General features: G+C 38.5%; 1 protein-coding gene across 1 annotated transcript in view; it reads left to right on the forward strand.

Annotated features, from left to right (window-relative positions):
• LOC137261524 (CWF19-like protein 1) overlaps positions 1-21,021 on the forward strand; it is a 261,199-nt gene that overhangs the window by 223,566 nt on the left and 16,612 nt on the right. Inside the window, exon 14 of the mRNA XM_067799283.1 lies at positions 2,395-2,492. Within this exon, the coding sequence (XP_067655384.1) occupies positions 2,395-2,492 (98 nt within the window). The remainder of the gene's footprint in view (positions 1-2,394; positions 2,493-21,021) is intronic.

Genomic DNA, 21,021 nt, shown 5'->3' on the forward strand with positions numbered 1-21,021 from the left:
ACGAGTCACCTTCTTGGAAATTAATCATTCAGGCATCAAAGTTCAAGCCATCGCATGACTGTTGAAAGTAATTTTCACCCAGCTGGGTTGAAATTAGTGAATCATTTCAACGCCTTTTTGTCAGATTTTTTTCATGGTGTTATGTTTCAACTTATCAGCTGAATTTGCTTTTTTGATGACTTATTACCATAAGTCCATACCGAAAGGTATCAGAAACGGCAAAGTTGTGTTTTGCACTGCATGTAAGCAAAGGGGGTATACGTCACCTTCTGATGACTCTTGTTATATTTCATGATTTCCATGGAAACTTTGTCTCAAAACGAAGGGTGCAAAAGGAAACTGTCCAGTATCTTTTCAAAAGAACTTAGTAAACTCTTGTTTCAAAGTCAGTAGTTTGAACATTTTGGAAAATGGGTTTGAAATAACGATTGTATTCAATTCTCTTGTCATGAAAGATGCTATAGCATACAGATCATGTTTGTCAAGGAATCGGTTCCACCAGAAATGCGACTACAATGTACATGATCAAATACTGTGAGTCACAACTTAATGAAATCATGTCAATATCGAGTGTGTCCTGCGATACATGTCCTCATGGATTGGATGATGCATTTGATGCATGATATTGTCGCCGTGCATGAAGACAGGCAGAGGCGAATGGTTTGGGCAGTCACTCACCCTCCAAACAATACTTTCCCTGTGGATGTGGCAATGACAAACTGATTACGCAAATGGTGTTACACAATCTGTAGGTCTTCTGCGTGTGACGTCACACGTGGTCGACCAGGACGGGGCAGTCAGCTGTGGTGCCAGATTGATGGACACATGTAAGGAGATTATGGATGGTCTGTCGCTTGCATCCCATAACCCTCGCAACATCAGTGACGGACGTTCCCGTATTCAGCATGCCAATGGCACGTTCACGCTCAATGTTTGACAGTCGTGGCATTGCAGATTAACGAATAATTAAACATAAAACCCTGTTTTTCTGAGATGACACTCTTCTCTGCTACCATGAGATCAATTGCACATGTATCAATAGGTAACGTGACTTTGGGCACATGGAAACGTGATTTTAGCATCCAGTGCTCTCCCCGTTGCTACATAGGCCCGACCAGTAGAATGACAATGCATTTAATCATAATCACAACAAGAACTCTTTCAAGAAAAGTTTCAAAACACTATTTGAAAAATCATGAGTGTCAAGTTTTCATTTTTGCTGAGTTTAGATATATGAGACGTACCCTAATGTGATGCCTTTTGTAATATGCAGATTTTTGTCTTTTTTAATTTTTCTTTGATTCGATGTAAATGGTTTGGACGTAGTCTCAAATGGAGGGGTTAGCTTCATTTCCAGATCACAACATGAAAACCTTTCAATGTCTTTCAGCAAAACTTGGTAGACATATGAGGCAGATCCCAAAGTGGTGCTCTTTGCTATTTACAGATTTTTGTCATTCAGTAGTTCATGATTTTCATGGAAACTATTCAGACTTATTCTAACAAAAACTCAGGTTGAACTTTAAATAACAGGGTTTCAAATTTGATTGTAAAAGCCACTTGCCACAGATCCAGTGACCTTTAACAAAGTAACTTATCCTGACTCATTTTCCACTGTCCCTGATTTTTATGACATAATCATTATGATGTAATTATGATAGAATAAATGAACATGGTATTTGATGTTAATGTTTACTGGAATATTTAAAGAGAAGTGAAGAACTGGCAGGTGATTTGTTCTTTCAAACATGTTGGAGCTGGGGACATTTGTCATCTCCTGATGACACTTGTTAAGTTTGGTTCAATTTATTTGAGAATAAAATTTGCTTATTTGGTAATTCTTTAGTTGTGTTGTCATGTCACAGAAACCCTCTTGATTGTGTCTTAAACCGCCATAGAATCATAACTAAGGTTTATAGAAAGGTTCCGGTTCTAAGATCTATGAAAAAAAAAGTATATACAATGCAAAGTCATCACAGAGATCGTATAGATCATTGAACTTTCATACCTTGAACTTTTAGACCTTACTGTGACTGGGTGACCTACCCAAACAGATGTACCAATTACAGTTGTATATCCTTGTTATGTCTCGTTCTTCCATTCTCCGATGTGTCACTTTGCACAGCACAATAATAATAATAGAGTTTAACACACGCAAGATCTTTGCAAATTATAGTTCATAAAAGGGAAATTTAAATGCCTCCATGAAACAGCTGATTCATATTTTGACATTATCAAGGTTCAGAGTTTGTTTCCTTTTAGAATATTGTTTGCCTGTAAATTAACTGAATTTGAATTTGTAGACCTACAAAATGGTTACTTAGTTCCATGTGTTTGAGTATTTTGGATTCCTTAAGTCCTACATGCCTACATATTGCCTCATGATGCTTACAGATTGTACCAGCTGGAGCACCATATTTCTATGCAGAGCTTCCCTGTGGTGCTAAACTCCTGCACAGAATTTCATCAAAGTTCCCTCTACAGTTTGCAAGGTATGATACACTGAAATTGTTCATTTCTGTTTGTCATCAGTGAATGACTGAATGAATGAGTTAGTATGACACTTATATTATATCAAATCCATTGCAGTCAATTATGTAAAAGCATACAGGGTATGTGGTTAAGCTCTCCGAGTTTGTGGATGCCTGTGGATCCTACATTATTACTGAAGGTGACGTCAAACAACTAAAAAAAAAAACCATGTTATCTTGTTTTTTCTGAGCAGGGTTTTTCTGGTTAATGGGGTTTGTGGTAACCAGAACATACATATGCCTTTGATCAATTATGGTTAACTGTACAAGATCTACTTTATTGTGTAACACAACATTTCTAGGCTACTTCTTACCCCTTTTTTAGGTATTTAACCCCCTGGGTGCCACAGGAACATATATGTCCTTCCTCTTCAACCTTCACTTTATATTCCAGTACAATTCTAAATATACCACACACACAAATATACTTCACACTTTTGAATTCTGTTTCTAGATATCATCCACTATTACCTCAGACAAAGTTAAAGTGCTTTCAAACTGAATCCTTCGTACATGTTGCCACTTTTGACACCATATGAAATCGCAAGTCACAGTGATATTTGCTGTATGTTTTGAAATGTGAACATCGGATAGTTACTGGGAGTATTGAATTTCAAAAAGAGCATATAAATGAACACTGATACCAAGTGTTCATGTAACCACTAATGATAATTCTGAAATGTTACTGATGAGCCCAGAATGGGTTGGGATGTTTTTGAAAATACACTTACACAAAGTGTGCTTTCCTCTTTATTTGATAGTTTTTAAAAAATCATGTTGCTGTGACAGTGCAGCTGTGACAAGTGCATCATTAAATTTCCCTTAGATTTTGGAATCAAATTATAAAAGGTCTTTGTCACCAATACCTACTGTTTAGATGAAATGAAACGAAAGATACTGGATGTGAAAACAAATGCTGTGCTCGAAAGACTGCACTTGTTTGAAATGCAAACAAAGAGTTAGTCTGATTTTACCGTCCATCTGATACTGATGAGTATCAGGATTTATTTTATGGGAGGCCAGGGTTTTGTGTATGGTTTGCTCCACTAGCTAAAATCCTGATCCCAAACCCAAACCTGCCCCATCAACTATCCTCATCAGTATCCCATACCTAGATCCCATAAGCCACCTAATCAGCAGATTCCTTACCAGAACAGCCAGAATAGATGTCACTTTCACCTGAGACAGAACAATAAAGAACTTGCTACATGCGAAGGGGAAAGGTTCCTGAGACCACCCCAAACCCAAGAGGATGTGTGTAGGAGATAACATGCAGCTGCAGAGACAAGTACATAGGAGAGACATCACACCCCAAAAATCTGATATGAAATCTGCCATTTCGGAACATCTCATAAAAAAAATCATGACCACCATATTTCCTGGCAGCAATCCAAGATTCTACACACCAGCACCAGCCAATAGAAAAAAAGGAAACGCTGAAGTGTGCTCCTGGAGAAAGAAGTCAGCCGTGAACAGGGGACCAAGGCATTTATCTTCCCAGTGTATTCCTTATTGCCGTATAATTGTTGGCTTTGTCTTATTTAACTTTGTTATCTTTGTACATTAATCCTATCTAATTGGCTTCCATCATTATGTTATCTTTGTCCATCAGCCCATCCGAACCCCTCTCATGGCTGAGGGTTTTGAAAAAAAAATGTTTTTTCAAAGAATTTCCCTCTTTTGATAATCAGCTATATTTGGATGGTTACAAAGAAACACATCATGAGCTTTACAGTGATTAAAGATATTATATATACTTGGTATACAACACATGTTATCACTACTGTTGCTCAGTAAAGTTTTAAAAGGGAATACTGAGTATTTTTAAAAAACATTTTACTCTTAAATAATGTTCTAAAAGTAGATTTTTTATTTTGTTGTGAACTTCTGATATGAAGGTTGTTTACTTCTGTCTGTACTCACGAGTGAGAGTCACAGGCAAAGTCTGTATAAGTCTCTTGGTTCAATGGATTGAAAATGTCAGTCACTTTCATGGAGCACTCTCAGTGCAGCTCTGGCGTGCTGATGATAGCAGTCATCACAACTTGCACATTCACAGAACGTTGTACTAGGAAGTCAAGCAGCAGCACATTCACAATTAGCTGAGGTACAGTTTTCACAACAACATTTCAACAGCTTGAGAACATAGTCGGGAGTCGATGGGGTCCCTGGTGGTAGCAGCACTGGAAGCAAAGTCTGGTTTAGAGTGTCTTTCATCCAGCCATGCTTGAGAGGATCTTGTGTTGGAGGATCTTTATCTAAAGCATGCTTCCAGATGCAGGTTTGCATGTGTTCCCGCAGCGCATTCTGCACAAGTGCCTCCTGAGTAGGCCGCAGTGACATAATCTTCACAAATGAAAGAGCATTTCTTCTTCCAACTTTCAATTTCCACACCTTGAATCAAATCTCATGCATTGAAGATGCAGAGTGTCCATAGCATGCCAACTGAAATGACACAGAAAGGGAAGCAGACAAATCCCCAACATGACGAAGATGGTAATTACCTTTCATCAATTTCACAGCAGTAGATTTTCCAACACCCCAACACTGAGCCACTGTGTCACATCCTGTGAGAGAGCATGAGCTACAAGAAGATTGGGAACAATGGCAGGATGTTTCTCAGCTGTGGCTTTAAATGTCAGTGCACTTCTTGTTCACTGATGATGTTGACTCCACGCATACATGACATGTTACTTGTTGACACAGGTAGAAATGTAGCAGCAGCACGAACACATCAGTGTCACCACACATCACTGTTATAGATAAATTGGGAAGTGACTCTGCAACAGATGCCACTTGCTGTATGATGATATCACCTCTTCCTGGGTTGTTCTGAGATCATGTTGATGAATCAGTAAGCCATTGTTGCCCCCTACTGGTCCCGGGGACCTTCCCGTTAAAACTAGTTTGTGTGTGCAAACTTTCAATTGATTCTCTCATCTCTTGGAGGCAGTCTACTACACGATCTATCAGCTGAACTATGTTCGAAGTAACTGTGAGTAGAATTTTCTGTGATGGGAGGGTCATGGATAGATAAATCTTGTGTTGTCTGTTTGCTTTTTTGTTCGGAGTAGTATGGACAATGGGGGTACAGGACCATCCCATATAAGCCATGAAATAAAAAACTATGCTTCCCTCACCCATATTAATTTATAAACCCCATAAACAACTACTTTCATCTCCCCTGTGAAAACATGAGATGAAAAGACTGTTTTACAGGCGGGGGTATGGAAGAAGTCTTGTTATGGGGGTTTATAAATTAAGATGAGTGAGAGAAGAATAGTTTTTATATCATGGCTTATACGGGGGTGATCCTGTGCCCCCCCATTGTTTAATACTACTCGACTACTTTCATCTCCCCTGTAAAACAGTCTTCTCATTGAGGTTGGGGTTCGGGCTCACCCCATATGTTCATCTCCCCTAACAATGGTGGTATATGGGACCACCCCATATAAGCCATGAAATAATTCCCTCACTCATATTAATTTATATACCCCATATCATGACTACTTGTAAAAAATTGAGGTTGGGGCTCTGGCTCACCCCAAATGTTGTAAAAACTAGTGAGTTGAAACTGTTTTTGGTGTTTATATTTATTAATTTAAAACATTGACTTCAGCAAAACAGTATTTCATGTATCTTCTATTATGTTGTTGGTTTACGTAATAAGTGCTTGTTGAGCTTGTTGTACCCCTTGTTTTATGTATTTTTTTCTCGTCCTCGGTTATAGAAGAACTTTTTTATGAACCTTTGATTGAATCTCTGTTTCCATTTTGTTGTATTTTTATAGTTCACCTAGGATCAAATGAAACTCCTCCCCTGAGATTTTATTATCATTGAGTGCGGTGGAAATATGATCTTTCATTGTGTTTAACTTTGCGTCAGCAAGAATTCTAATTTCATTGTGTTTCTTTGCTTTACTATTAAATTTGCGGGATACAAATTTAAACACCGACCCAACTGTTCCTGTCACTACAGCTGCTAATTCAAGTCCTAACACCACCAGTGTAGCTACGACTGTTGTCAACAACCAAACACCTACTGCTCCTAAACCCATGCTAGTTGCCATTAGGGTGGTGTCAGCATCATCTATATAGTTTAAAGCTCTATGGTATTTTTTATTTAGTGATGCCCAAATATCACGCTCTTGTTCCAGCTGATGTTTTATTTCACATATCTGTTTAAGTCGAAATCCGTCTACACTTCCTTTATATTTCCTTCATCTACGACTGGATACAACCCCATTCTATTTGTCTATAATATGGTTTATTTTTTAATTTTTAATATATTTTAAGGCTTACAAGGTTTACATTATTGTACAGGCAGAGAGCATAACGGCATATGGTCTCTGGTACAGGTAAATGAGTGAGATATTAATAGGTGTATTTTCATTTACAATAGGAACCCCATCGAGGTTTATTGATGGCTTTTAGCCTTGTCTTATTATAATTCAACAACGTTTATTCTCATGCCTTTTAAACCAAAATAATCTAAGACCATCTAAAAGTATTCTTGGCTGTGAGATATACGTCTATAATTAGTGTTGTGTGTGGTTTCGTACCATAATTTGGATCCAAAAAAAAATCACATTGGTAATCATATATACTGTGAATGACTAAACTGGCATTCCAGTTGACTGGAGCTAGCATGTTGTCAGTGTTATCTGGTATTCGTAATACTTGTATAGAATTATCTTTTAAGGGACTAAAGGATGTGAGAAGGATGCCGTTGTTGGTAATTTTTTAAACGAAATCATTTTGGTTAAAAACGATGTAAAGGCTGATTAGTGTTATTTTAATTAACCATTCAAGCTCTAACGAATCAGCTAGTGGCTTTCGTGTGTATATGTTATCTTTAAAGTATAAGAGGTACAAGGTGTCTTCCTCACCAGGTAAGTTGAACCGCTTTGTGTCTCCTAGATCACCGAGTGTTACATTGGCGTGATGGCTTACCATTGTTTGTGAAACTGTTAGAAAATAGTTTCCAATTGTTTTTCTGATAATGCCTCAGGTGTGAACTTCAAACCGATAAAATTTATTTGCTCAGATAGATAGCACGTAAATTGAGCAAACGCAACCCTGGTGTTTTTTAACCCACCGGAGTTCGGTTCCTTTCATGATCTCAATATCGCTCTGCGATAGTTCGGTATAGTTGCTATACTTGAGACTGGTGTGATGATTGCTCTGCGTCTTTGTGATGGGACGTGAGCCACAAGCAGGATTCCTTTGTTTACAACTTTGTTCAGGTAGTGGTCTTTGTTTTCCATGAAAATGTATGGGGAGATAAGTGTTATGTTAAGAAGCCAGTTGATTTGAGATGGTAACATCATCCACCTGTTGTCAGTGAGTATTAGATAGTATGGTTTGTTTTGATCAACGTTTGTTGTTCTGTCAAAGTCTTCTAAATCAAACAATTTACCACCGAACGATGGGTATATTCTCCATTCATCCGTGTCGTTGCGAACAATATCATATCGTGTGTTGCTGGCAGATCCTAATGTATCTAGGTTAAAAGTATTACCAGATCCACCGACAACAGGAACTTCTGTAAATGTTGTTTATGAGCTTAGAAGCGTATATTTTACCATCTATGCCTGTGTCATCAAACCCTCTAGGTCTGATAAACTTGTATTAACACATCTTTTTTTTCGCATTCCTTGCCCTTGATCACTAGCCATTATTGTATATGTAGTGTTACGCTTAGGTACCATATCTTATGTTTATAGCATTATTATCCCCCCGGCATGTCTGTCCATCCGTCCGTCGGTCTGTCCGTAATCATTTTGTTTCTGGAGCATAACTCAGGAACCATTCAATATTTTTAAATCAAACTTGATAGATATAATAATCTCAACCTGGGGCTGCAACGAATCAGGCCACCTTCGATTCGAATCGATTTTCGATTTTTAACTTTCAATTTCGATTATTTCGATTCGAATAATTTTCAGAAGACAATACACACAAGATGACTTAAAAGTTATAATGACGTATACCACATTACCATATGCTTACTTTAATACGCTGAGTAAGCAGATGAGATATTCTTTGAGCCATGTATGGTCATGTTTGCATACAAGTGAGGTATTAAATTTCTATTAACTATAATGTGCCAAGTTCCAGCCTGTGAATAATAATAATAAAAAGCATACAAAAAGAAGGCTCTCTTTCACAAAACGTTTTATTAACCAATATTATCAACAAAGATCTCCCATATTTGGAATAAACAAGGAAATAAAATATAACAAACAAAATCACTCATATTTGAAAGGCAATAAAAACAAAAATCATTACCTCCTATATTGCTAAGGTGTAGAAAATACTGACAGATCAATGATTTAATATCACATGAGTTAGCACCACTGCAAGTAATAAGTTAATAACAGGGTAATTCTTAAGTTCATAACTCATATACCACAGTTACGGTGGTATATATGTTCCTCAAATTGTGCATTAAATGTTTGATAGGGCTGTGACAGCCACTTCAACAATCACAATACTCTCTGGTTTTCATTAAAATGAATGAACTGTCCTTGACACTGATAAAATATATAATTGAAAATGTAAACTGATTTTGAATGTAAGTGGTAAACTACAAGTATAAAATTGCCGCCTATGCTTTAGGAGAAATGTCAAAGTACCAACTTAATCACATCTTGAGAACACAACAAGAATTTATATCTCAATCTTCTTTCAAAATACAAAGTTGAGGCTTTAACACTTCTTCAGAACTCAACCGGAAAGTGTCTCCAAGCCACCAGTAAAAACAGTATGAATTTAATTTGAAAGCATCTCCAAGTCATTATTAAAAATACCAATGTATCAGCTTAAGAACATTTTATGAACTCAATATGAAAGGATTTCCAAGTCCTCTTTAACAAGACCAAAGAACCAAATTGAGAACATTCTGCCATAGGAATGTAAACTTATTTCAAATTTTTCGTAAGAAATACCAAAGTATCAACTTGATCAGATGAGAGACATGATCTCTGAGCTGTGACTATGTTCCCAGCTGTAGAGAAGACACGCTCAGAAGCCACTGATGTAGCTGTGTAGCTGTAGCCACTGATATTTCTTGGCAAGTTTTGACAAATGTGGGAATGTTTCCTCCTTTTCACGCCACCACTCAAGGGGATTCGAACACAACGGTGTGCTGTTCAGAGCCTTGTACTTGATGACCTCTTGATCAACGATGGACTCCTGAGTCAACTTGGCCTCTGCTTTTGTTATGAACACAAATAAATCCTCCAGTGCTGATCTTGATTTCTTGGGTGGAGTTGGTCCCTCAGGGCTTTGAACAGGAATGTTCTCTGTAAACTTTACTTGCGGTGATTGTTCAGAGTTGTCATCATTAAAGTCCTGAAGATGTGGCAAGGCTGGTATTTGATGCTCAGCATCTGGCTCTGCATTCTCCGACCTGTCAAGCTTCACCTGGAAATATCAACATTAATTACTTAATGTGCAATACACATAATACTAACATGTTGATGTACCAGTGAGAATGTTGTGGCACATCAATGAACTTTCATGATGATTCTAGTTGCAAATTCATGTTTACTTCCTTACCCACTGATCAAAATACCTGCCTATAATGAGTATTAAAACATCTTGTTCCTAAAATCTTTAAAGTTATTGAAAAATATAGATGTTCACAATGTACATCAGATACAAGCTGAATGAAATGATTATCCAAAGGACATATTTTTAAGAATAAATCAGTGACAAGAACCTTTGTGCCAGCTGACATGTGTTGACCAACAGCAACTGCCTTTTGTGCCAGGGAACTGTATTCTTCATGTCTCCTCTGATCACTCAGGTGCGGCATAGTTTTGAATCGAGGGTCAAGACAGGAGCTTTCATGTGGGAAGAGGAGAACCTATGGATCACCATATCTGAAATCAACAGTTGAAACTGTGAATGAATTATAACACCATGTATGTCACATACATATGACAGTGACATAAATGTAAAAGCATCTGCCAAACAGATTGAAGTGAGTGGGTGAAATGTATTTGCGCAGTGTAGGGGGCAATATTTCAGCCAGAAGGCAGAGTGACAACAAGGAAGGACATCACAGGAAAGATAAAGAGCGAAAGGAAGACATGTCCTCATTTAAGGGCCTTCTATGCCAAGCTATGGGAAGCTGGGAGCCTTTTCTTTTTCACGCTGTCACAACAAGCCAAGGAACCCCATGGGGTCAAACAGATTGACAAAAACTGTAGTCTAGGTTGTTTCAGTGTTTAGCAAATATGACATGTGCAGTCACTATGGTTCAAATTGAAAATTAATAATCTTGTTGCCTGAAAGTTATAAAAGTAAAGATAGATAGTAACAGTATATTCAAATTAAAAGTTGAAGTAAAAATAAATTATCAAACCTTGGCTCAAGGTTGTTGTGAATCGCATCCTTCACTGCAACCACCAGGGGAATAGCTCCTTCAACAGGGGCAAGTTGTCTCAAAACCATCTCTTTCAGCGGTTGTATCATCGATATGGTTGGAGACTTCTCGTCACAAAGAATTGTTGTTATCATCTTCAGTGGTCTCAAGACATGAAGCACTTTTTCAGCTGCAGCTGTGTCATCACCTGATAACTTTTCAATGTTTCGGCAGGTTTTTTTTTCACTTCTTTTGCCAGAAGAGTAGCTTCTATTGCCTGTTGTTGCATAAGAAATCTCTCCAACATATCAAATGTTAAATTCCACCTTGTAGCTACATCATTGATAAGCTTGAGCTCAGGTAACTCTAAAATAGCTTGCTTGACTTTCAGTACTGCTGTTGCAGTTGAGCTTCTGTGAAAGAATGACACAATGTGCCTGATCTTGGACAACAGTTGTTCAAGATCTGGGAGTTGCAAACATTTTTGTGTTGCCAAATTTAAGGTATGTGCAAGGCAGCCAACATGGGGGTTTGCCTTCATTAGCTTTGCTGCATTGACAATATTCTTGGCATTATCAGTTGTCAGAGATGGCATTTTACCCTGTCTTGTCAAATCTCAATTGACTACAACTTCAGTAAGTCTGCAATGTTTTGGGCAGTATGTGACTCTTCCATTTTGGTTGTCTGTGGGACATGACTTTTCATATTCCATTTATGAATGTAATGTGCAGTTACTGTAATACATGACTCAGCTGCTCTCGATGTCCACGAGTTTGTTGTCAACGAAACATATTCAGCCTGATTTAAGTCTGAAGCCACCAGTTTTCTGGTTTCTTTGTACATATCAAGTATCACTTTACCAGAAAAATGGGTCCTACTTGGAATTTTATATCTGGATTCCAAAGCAGGTATCATTTCTTATAGGCCAGAATTTTCAACTACCGAATATGGTCTTATGTCCATGGCAATAAATTTGCCGATTGAATTAGGAGATAAAGGCATTCTGTTTTCATTTTTGCGGTCCTTTATCTGCTGATTTAAGACCAGTAAATGTCATTTAAAGCCGAACGCATTCTCTTCTCCGAATATCTCTTAGAAGGTACCAAGGTGAAAATCACCTATGTCTAATTCAAACGACATGTTTTTTTACAAACAAAAAGGTCACCGAGTGCTATGTATTCAAACGCAGGTGAAGCGGTCGACGTGTAATTAGTGGTCCTTTGATTTAGGTTTAAGGACGGTCACGTGCAACAGTCAACCAATCAGAATCGAGTATCTCAAAATGTCATGCTAGAATTGGTGATCAACTGGGCAAGAGGGGGATTGTAAACCAATCCCCTGTATGGTCCTTAAAACAATCTTGCAATGTCTTTTACGAGGCATCCCCTTTTCTTTTTATAACCTGACATAGCTCCTAATCAGAATCCCTTAGCTTGGCATTTTCAACGATGCCATGTCGTCATTTGAGGTGCAACGCCATACTTGTAGTAGATCCTGCAACATTTTTCAGAGTACACTGGCATAATCTGCATATGGCTGCCGACTTATCAGCTGCCCCATCTCTCAAAGAAAACCCAAAATATTTCCACACAGGAGATTTTAAGGGTCTGACTCCGTCAACACAGGTCGCGACCATTTTGGTTGTGATGTAGTGAAAGTGGAAAGCTCCAAATGTACAAGTCGATAACAAATGCAGCTGCTCTGACACTGCAGTTGCAACAGACCAAGTGAACCAGGATGTAACAGATGTCCTGAATGTGAAAAAAATATTCGATTCAAAAATGTTAAATCTGGACTCGCGAATAATCGAAATTCAATTAATCGTTGCACTATTATCTCAACCTATAGTTGTTCCTTTTGCTATATACAGAGTTTTGACATTTTTTGGCATTACGTGCCGGGGGATATAGTCGAGGCCTCGTCTCTCCGTCCATCCATCCGTCCCCTGTGTGTCCGTAAACATTTTGTTTCCGGAGCATAACTCAGAAAGCGTTCAATATTTCTAGACCAAACTTTATAGATATAGTAATCTCAGCATATGGATGTGCCTTTTGCTATTTACAGATTTTAGGCATTTATATTTTTTTTGTTTTTCCATGGAACATTTTGGTGTTAGTCTTATGGTGGGGTGGACTTCGTTTCCAGGGCAGAATTCAAAAACCATTCAATATTTGTCTGCAAAACTTGGTAGATATATCAGTCAGAACCTGAAGTGGTGATTTTTGCTATGTACAGGTTTTTGTGATTTATTATTTTATCGGTTTTCATGGAAACGTTTCGGACATTGTCTCAAAAGTGAGAGGTGTGTTTCGTTTCCGGAGTGTAACTCAAAACCATTCTATATTTTTCTGCAAAACTTGGTAGATATATCAGTCAGAACCTAGGGTGGTGCCTTTTGGTATTTACAGGTTTTTGTGATTTATTATTTTCTAGGTTTCCCTGGAAACGTTTCGGACATAATCTTAAAAGTGAGGGGTGTGTTTCGTTTCAGGAGCACATCTCAAAAACTTTGTAATATCTGTCATCAAAAAGTGTTAGATATGTGTGCCAGATCCCAAAGTGGTGCCTTTTGCTCTTTACAGGTTTTTGTGATATATAATTTTCCCTTTTTCAATGGAAACATTTTGGATTTAGTCTCAAAATGGAGGGATGGGCTTCGTTTCCTGAGCAGAATTGAAAAAACGTTCAATATTTATCTGCAGTACTTGTTACATACATCAGTCAGAACCTAAAGTGGTGCCTTTTGATACTTACAGGTTTTTGTGATATATTATTTTCTTGGTTTCCATGGAAATGATTCAGACTTTGTCTGAAAAGTGAGAGGTGTGTTCGTTTCCTGAGCACATCTCAAAAAGTTCCTAATATCTGCCAGCAAAACTTGGTAGATACATGTGGCAGACCCTACCATGGTGCCTTTTGCTATTTACAGATTTTTTGTGATTAATAATTTTCTGGGTTTCCATGCAAACGTTTTGGACATAGTCTCAAAATGGAGGGATGGGCTTTGTTTCCGGAGCAGAACTCAAAAAATATTCAATATCTTACAGCAAAACTTGGCAGATATTTGAAGCAGACCACAAAGTGGTGCCTTTTGCTATTTATAATGTTTTGGCATTTTTATTTTTCTGGTTTCCATTCTGACTTAGCCTCAAAATGGAGGGATAGTCTTTGTTTCCTGAGCACAACTGGAAAACTATTTGATATCTTTCAACAGGTCTTGGCCGATGTGTGAAACAGATCTTGAAATAGTGCCTTTTGCTGTTTGCAGATATATGGCATTTATAATTTTCATGACTTCTCTGGAAACGATTTAAACTTAATCGAAGAAAACATCAAGTAACTGTCAGATGATTTGTCCTTTCAGGTACATGGGAGCCGGGGGGATATGTCATCTTCTGATGACTCTTGTTTTTTGTATCTAAAATTGATATTTTTAATTCATGAATATTAATTACCATTTGTCAATTTTTTATACTGACGTGATGAAAATGACTCAGCGAGGCCCTCATTGTATTTTTCTGTTTCAAAAACGTGAATGGATGCTCACTTTGTACATTATCTGTTGTGCTAAGCTGTTCGAGATGAATGCATAGCTTGTGGTATGGAATTAGCTCTGGCACTTTCGAACCAGTGACATCAGACATAGGGATTATTTCACTTGATGGCAGCCCCAGCATCTTTGCCAAAGGTTGGCCAAATCTCAGTTTTTTGGTCCATTGGTGTTGTCAAACACCACTGTTCCATTTGAGTCATTTATTTAGAAGTTAAGCTCTTATGGGTTTGAAAACTTCATCACTGAGAGAACACACGCTGTAGTAGTCATCGGTTATTTTGAATAGAATGTCCTCGACGAAGAACTTATTATTATTATTTTTTTGTTGATGTTTGGCCATAGCTGGTAGTAGGTGATATCACATAGTGCTACTTTGAGTTGATCAGACGTGTAATCAATAGCGTGTATAAGTTGAACGGCCTCACCATTCATTATATACAGAAGCGTAATTTACATATTATAATATAAATCATATATAATAATAATATGTATTAACCCGAAGTACATTACCCCAAAAACAGAAACATAAATGCCTCTGACTTCATACACATGAAAATCTTGGTTGCCCCAGGTCGTTTGTACTTCAAAACCCAGTTTATACATGTGTTTGGAAAGTAAAAGCTATTGGTCACGGATGTGAAATCTTTCCACACGTGGTTCAATAGCCCGATGCACTTTTGACAGAACCAACTCAGTTTCACTATATGGTACGCTACAACTGGGTGTGGCCTGACGTTGACAGACACTAGGCATGATGACTTGAGTAAATCTGTTTTCACATTTCACGTATACTACCAGATCAGGCGTATCCTTAAAGAGATCAGCGCCCGCTTTCACAGGATAAGGTGTGGAATGTAATGAACAACACGTACAATCGGCGGGATTACGAAAGGATTTGTAATGAATTCGGCATTGACCCGAAGACGGATTGGCGTTTGTCTGGTCCAAATCACAGTTTGGGTATTCCATACGATGGTTTGAAATCAGTAAAAGAGGTCAGTGATGATTTACTGAAACGAGATTTACTTAGGCAGAATCTTGCTCTGTCGAGTTATGAATGGAGAGATTATTGTATGAGTTTTAAAGGCGGTGTTGCTTTCACCGTCCAAAAAGTGGAGCAGTCCCCCCAAGTCGGAAGATGATTGGAAAAGATGCTGGATACATCGAAAGGATTCACTTGCTCCAGTATTATCCATTTAAGCGATTCGATTATAACATATATGTGGGCTATACTCAGAGCTCAATCGCAGATGCACTCAAGTATTGTAGGTAATGGAACCGCATATGACGCACAGAAACAGTTTGTGGTTAATATTGAGGATGCTATCGCATCACCACCCCACCAGGGTTAAACCAATATATGGGGGTGTGGGATTATCCCCACCGTGCAGGCGTCCAATCAGCAGCACATCGATTGTAAAACAGCGTTGGTTGTCGGAGGTGTCACGGTTGGCCTGTGTCTCATTTGGCTAAAAATTCCTGAGCTGCAACGTACACAAGCCAAGCCACGGCGATGATGAATGCCCACAGATTTTGACCAAGCCAAGTGACAGTTTTACCCAGCACAAACATCCTTCTTAGGATACCGGGCAGGGCTTCTGCGGCCTTACCTGCAAGTTTAGCCAGGGCCTCTCCAAGTGATTTCAGATGTTTTTTTATCCAGTGTCTGAAGTCACCACCACTTGGTGGTTTTGGGGTGTTGGGGAACCTCCCATCAGTGATACGACCAAACTCGATATGATGAAGCCCAATGCTGTCCGAACACTGGCAATGCTCATGCCTTGCTCTCAGAACATTATTGGGATCCTGTCAGTGGCAGTTAAAATCCAAAAGTTAGCGGCAATGACGTGCTTAGTACAGACGACAGCAGTGTATGTTACTGTTACACAGACCTATGGAAAGGTGAGGGAGAACACGCCAACAGCGCATACCAGGGAATCGGCAGCAAATCGAATAAGTTAAATATTGGGTAGACCTTCACGCCAGAAAAGACAGCCAAACTATTGAATACTGTAAAACCAATCGATAGTATATACGGGAATAGGTTTTGTATCCCACTAGACTTTGAGTTGCTAACTGCTTATGCACTGTTTTACCATGCCGCATTGGGTGACAGGCTGGAATACAAACTCACCTTCGATGATTACAGTAAAGTCATTTGTACGCCAAACGGTGATGAAGGTAGTTGCGAGATCGACAACATATCATTGGAGTTCATCACGGTGACTCGTCCAGATCTTGTCTGGCAGATTTGAAATCAGAACTCTGGAAAAATGACCATCCGGTACGGTGGGATACTGCGACACAGAATGATAGTACGTGACAAGAGCAACACAGTATGGAATATCAACATGAACGTGCTGGCGCAATTGGTGAAAGGTATATTGACCATACCTGTGGAGGAATACAATTCATTTGAAAGAGACAGCGATAAATTTTCAACCCAGAAATTGCCAAAGTGGAAGTGACCATAGAGGGAGTGCCTAATCAGTTATTTAGCCATGGAATGAGAGCATACCAGCAGTGGGATGAAATAATGAAGCTACCAACGATCAGACGAAACTCAATAGTCAACAATGTGGTCAGTGACCTGGATCTATCCTCTGTTCACATCGGTGATTAAATAACAACAAAGTATGCATTGTGGTTGAATTTGAGATTGGCAGATGATGACACCCTATACGGTAGTGGTCGTCGCATCGACAACGGAAGCGAGGGTATAACCATTCAAATAACAAAGAAGGCTCAATCATGTGGTAAATTAAAATCATATTTATATGTAATTATGGATGCGCAACTTAATATAGACAATGGGAGATTTGTGCTAGCTATCTATTAATCTACCACACAATCCGCACTGCGCTATAATATGTGGGCAGACGGGTTGTTGTAAGACTGTTTTCGTACTGGATTTGTTGGAGGGGTACTATAAAGAATTATTTGACAAAATCATTATCTTATGTCCTACTATAGACATGAATAAGACTTACAAGGATAGAACTTGGGTGATGATGGACCAGCACATACACAGAGTCCTGGGGACATGCCTACAAGAGTATTTAAGATGTTTTCACAACCAGTTTAAAGGAAAACTGACATTGTTCATCCTGGATGACTGCAGAGGTGATAGAGAGATAACAAAAAAAGAGACATGCTTTCGTATTTAGCGTTTTCAGGCCGACACGCAAATCACAGCATCTGGGTGCTGACACAAAAAGTTCAACTCAGTGTTGAAAGATTTGAGGGAGCAGACGCGATGGGTGGCATTATTTCACTGCAAGGACAGGGATTTGTTCAAGGAGTGTTTAAGAGAGAACGATGGGATAAGTAATGTTGCCTGAGAGTGTCGGGGTGTTATACCCTTCTCCCTAGGCAATCTGTATTTCCACCACTCTTTGTCTGGGGATGATGTAGTCAGACGGTATAGTCAAGGATAAGTCCAGTTTGGCGTTCAAGTCCTTTTATTTTTGGTATAGTTTTTCACAAACAAAGATCCTGAGATAGTTCCTATTTTCTGGTCTAAGCACAACATTAGTTTACAACGTCCTGGAAGAACTTGTTGGTGTCTCGCACAACTTCTGTTACTGAAAGTTCATCTGAGCCATTCTCTCAATATACAGAGAGAACTTCTCAAGTCAGCGGTGGGGCCCAGAATCGCACACCACTCACTGGACAACTAACAAAATAGAAGTCATGACAATTTAGGCTCCTCCATCTGAAATAATGTCCTACGTCATACAAAAATGACTCGTACAAAATCTTAATAATCAGTTACTTTCATTAGTCCCTTTCCGAAACTTTATTGGTACCATCAAATTCTTCCAGGATAAAATATCTTCATTAATTAACTTTAAGCCATCCATCAACCAAACACTGACATATCTGACAGAATATCAAGTAATATTTCAGACTGGTAGGCACCAGAAGATACTTAAACAAATTATTTCCGATCCTCTGCGTGTCCCTTTTATTTGCAAACTGACCACTAGTATCCGAATGTCCATCCACCTAATCATGTAGATTTACAAAGTCCTAGTTTATGTTACTTCAGAGAAATTGCCATTTCCCCCAAGAAAAGTGAATCCAAAAAATTTGATTACTTGGTCAATGCACTTTCCCAGTACATTGACCCTACCTAACTTGACTTCAATTTTTCCTTATATATTTATCAAATGTTTTATAAACTTTTTAACTCTAATTGTCCTGGTTATAGTAAACTAGACTGGGAACGGTTGAAGAAACAGATTCAAAACCCTCAAGGGTGCCAAGTTGTCATCATGATCTACATGTAATAAACTTATAAAACCAGCAATAAAATACTGTGGACCTGAAATACAAGGTTAGGACTGAAAATTGCATTCTGCTACTAGACTATTAGTATATTAGTCCAATCTTACAAGCTCCGTAATTGTGTTATGTGCTATCTTTGTATATTTTCTCTCTTATAAGCACACCTCATCCCTGCCCTTGACTTAGTCATTAAAATGCGTTGTTTTCTTTGTACATTAGCGACTCAGCTTGTCGTAAGAGGCGACTAACGGGATTGGGTGGTCAGACTCACTGACTTGGTTGACACATGTCATCGGTTCCCAATTGTGCAGATCGATGCTCATGTTGTTGATCACTGGATTGTCTGGTCCAGACTCGATTATTTACAGACCGCCGCCATATAGCTGTAATATTGCTGAGTGCGGCGTAAAACTAAACTCACTCACTCACTCACTCACTTTGTACATTAATCTAATCACATTGGCTTCATAATTATGCTGTTATCTTTTGACACACACACACACACACACACACACACACACACACGTGTTAAAGGTAGTAACTGGGGACACTAAAAAAACACATGCAAACGGGGACTTTTTTCCCTGTCGGTCTAGAGCTTTAAGATTTACAAGAGCCGCCCATCCTCCTGTCTAATAGTAATTCTGGACGTTGACTGAAACTTTAGGATATTTTAAAACAATTATAATTTTTTACATTGGAACCGGGGTCACACACGAAGAGTGTGTGTGTAATTTTCATCATGCAACCGGGGACAGTGTGTACAATTTTCACCGTTTAACCGGGGACAGTGTGTACAATTTTCACCATTTAACCGGGGACAGTGTGTATGAATGCCTTCATTGAGAAAACGGGGACAGTGTATATAAATGTCTTCACTAAGCAAACAGGACAGTGTATAAATGTCTTCACTGAGAAAACGGGGGCAGTGTGTATAAATGTCTTCACTAATCACTAAGTAAACGGGGACAGTGTATAAATGTCTTCATTGAGAAAACGGGGGCAGTGTGTATAAATGTCTTCACTAATCACTAAGTAAACGGGGACAGTGTGTGTAAATGTCTTCACTAATCACTAAGTAAACAGGGACAGTATGTATAAATGTCTTCACTAATCACTAAGTAAACGGGGACAGTGTGTATAAATGTCTTCACTAAGCAAACGGGGACAGTGGGTATAAATGTCTTCACAAAGCAAATGGGGACAGTGTCTATAAGAAACTGGGATATTGTGTACAAGAATTTGATGAGCGAGCGGGGACATTAAGACACGGGAACATTGTACAGAAGTACATACATAGCAAACGGGGACAGTGCGTATTTGATTTTAACAACATAACCAAGGAGTGTGTATAGAAATGTGCTCTGAGCAATCGGACACAGTGTGTGAAAATACGAGTTGATTTGTGAACCACCCATTTCAGGCCAATGTCTGATATAACATCTCTCATTATGAGAGGATACACCCCCAAGAAGAAAGCGTGAGGAAGTTTCAGGAAATAGTAGGTGGCGTCTAATTTCAAGATGAAATTTTCAAATCTGATTCGCCTAATGGATGACACAATATATATAACTGATACTATACATTATCATCAGTCATCTAGACCCTGAAATATTTTGACATTATAATGCAAGTTTAAGTTTAGGCATTTACATTTTAATCTTTAGGAGCTGAGCTTTGAGACGTTCTGTGACTAATCTGTACCTGACTTTTTCTCTCTCTCATAACATAAAGAGATAAATGGATCACAGCCTTAAAAAATGACTTAAAGTGATTAATCACAATTATAATGGCTACTAGGTGTGAGTGTCCAAGGCGATCTTACTGACAGAAATATATGTTGTTACTAGATGTTTGTTATTGTTGTCACCAATGAGTGTTCAGTAAATGCAGCCCTCGTTAAGAAAAGTACAGATAAAAAGTTCAAAATGTGCCTCGTCAAGATACTCCCGGTACTAAGTCCTCTTTTCAGGTTTTAGTTATTGTTTTCTATTGACATACATACAAACGATCTATGATATAGATCATGCCGTGATAGAAGATTGATGACATGACTTGATCAATGCAGAGAGCTGTTTGAGAGTTCTTCATGTTTTTATCAGAATCTTAAGTCACTCTTTCCAAACTAAAATAGTTTTTAATGTGTTTATTACTTTCTTCCGACGGGCCTTTATCTAATAATCTCTCCCGCCAAGGATCTCTGCTCACTTTAGGTGATGACCAGACAGTATAAAATGACAACTCGAAGGCAGAGTCAAGTTGAACAATTTATTG

Source organism: Haliotis asinina, chromosome 14, assembly GCF_037392515.1.
Source record: "Haliotis asinina isolate JCU_RB_2024 chromosome 14, JCU_Hal_asi_v2, whole genome shotgun sequence".
Taxonomy (NCBI): domain Eukaryota; kingdom Metazoa; phylum Mollusca; class Gastropoda; order Lepetellida; family Haliotidae; genus Haliotis; species Haliotis asinina.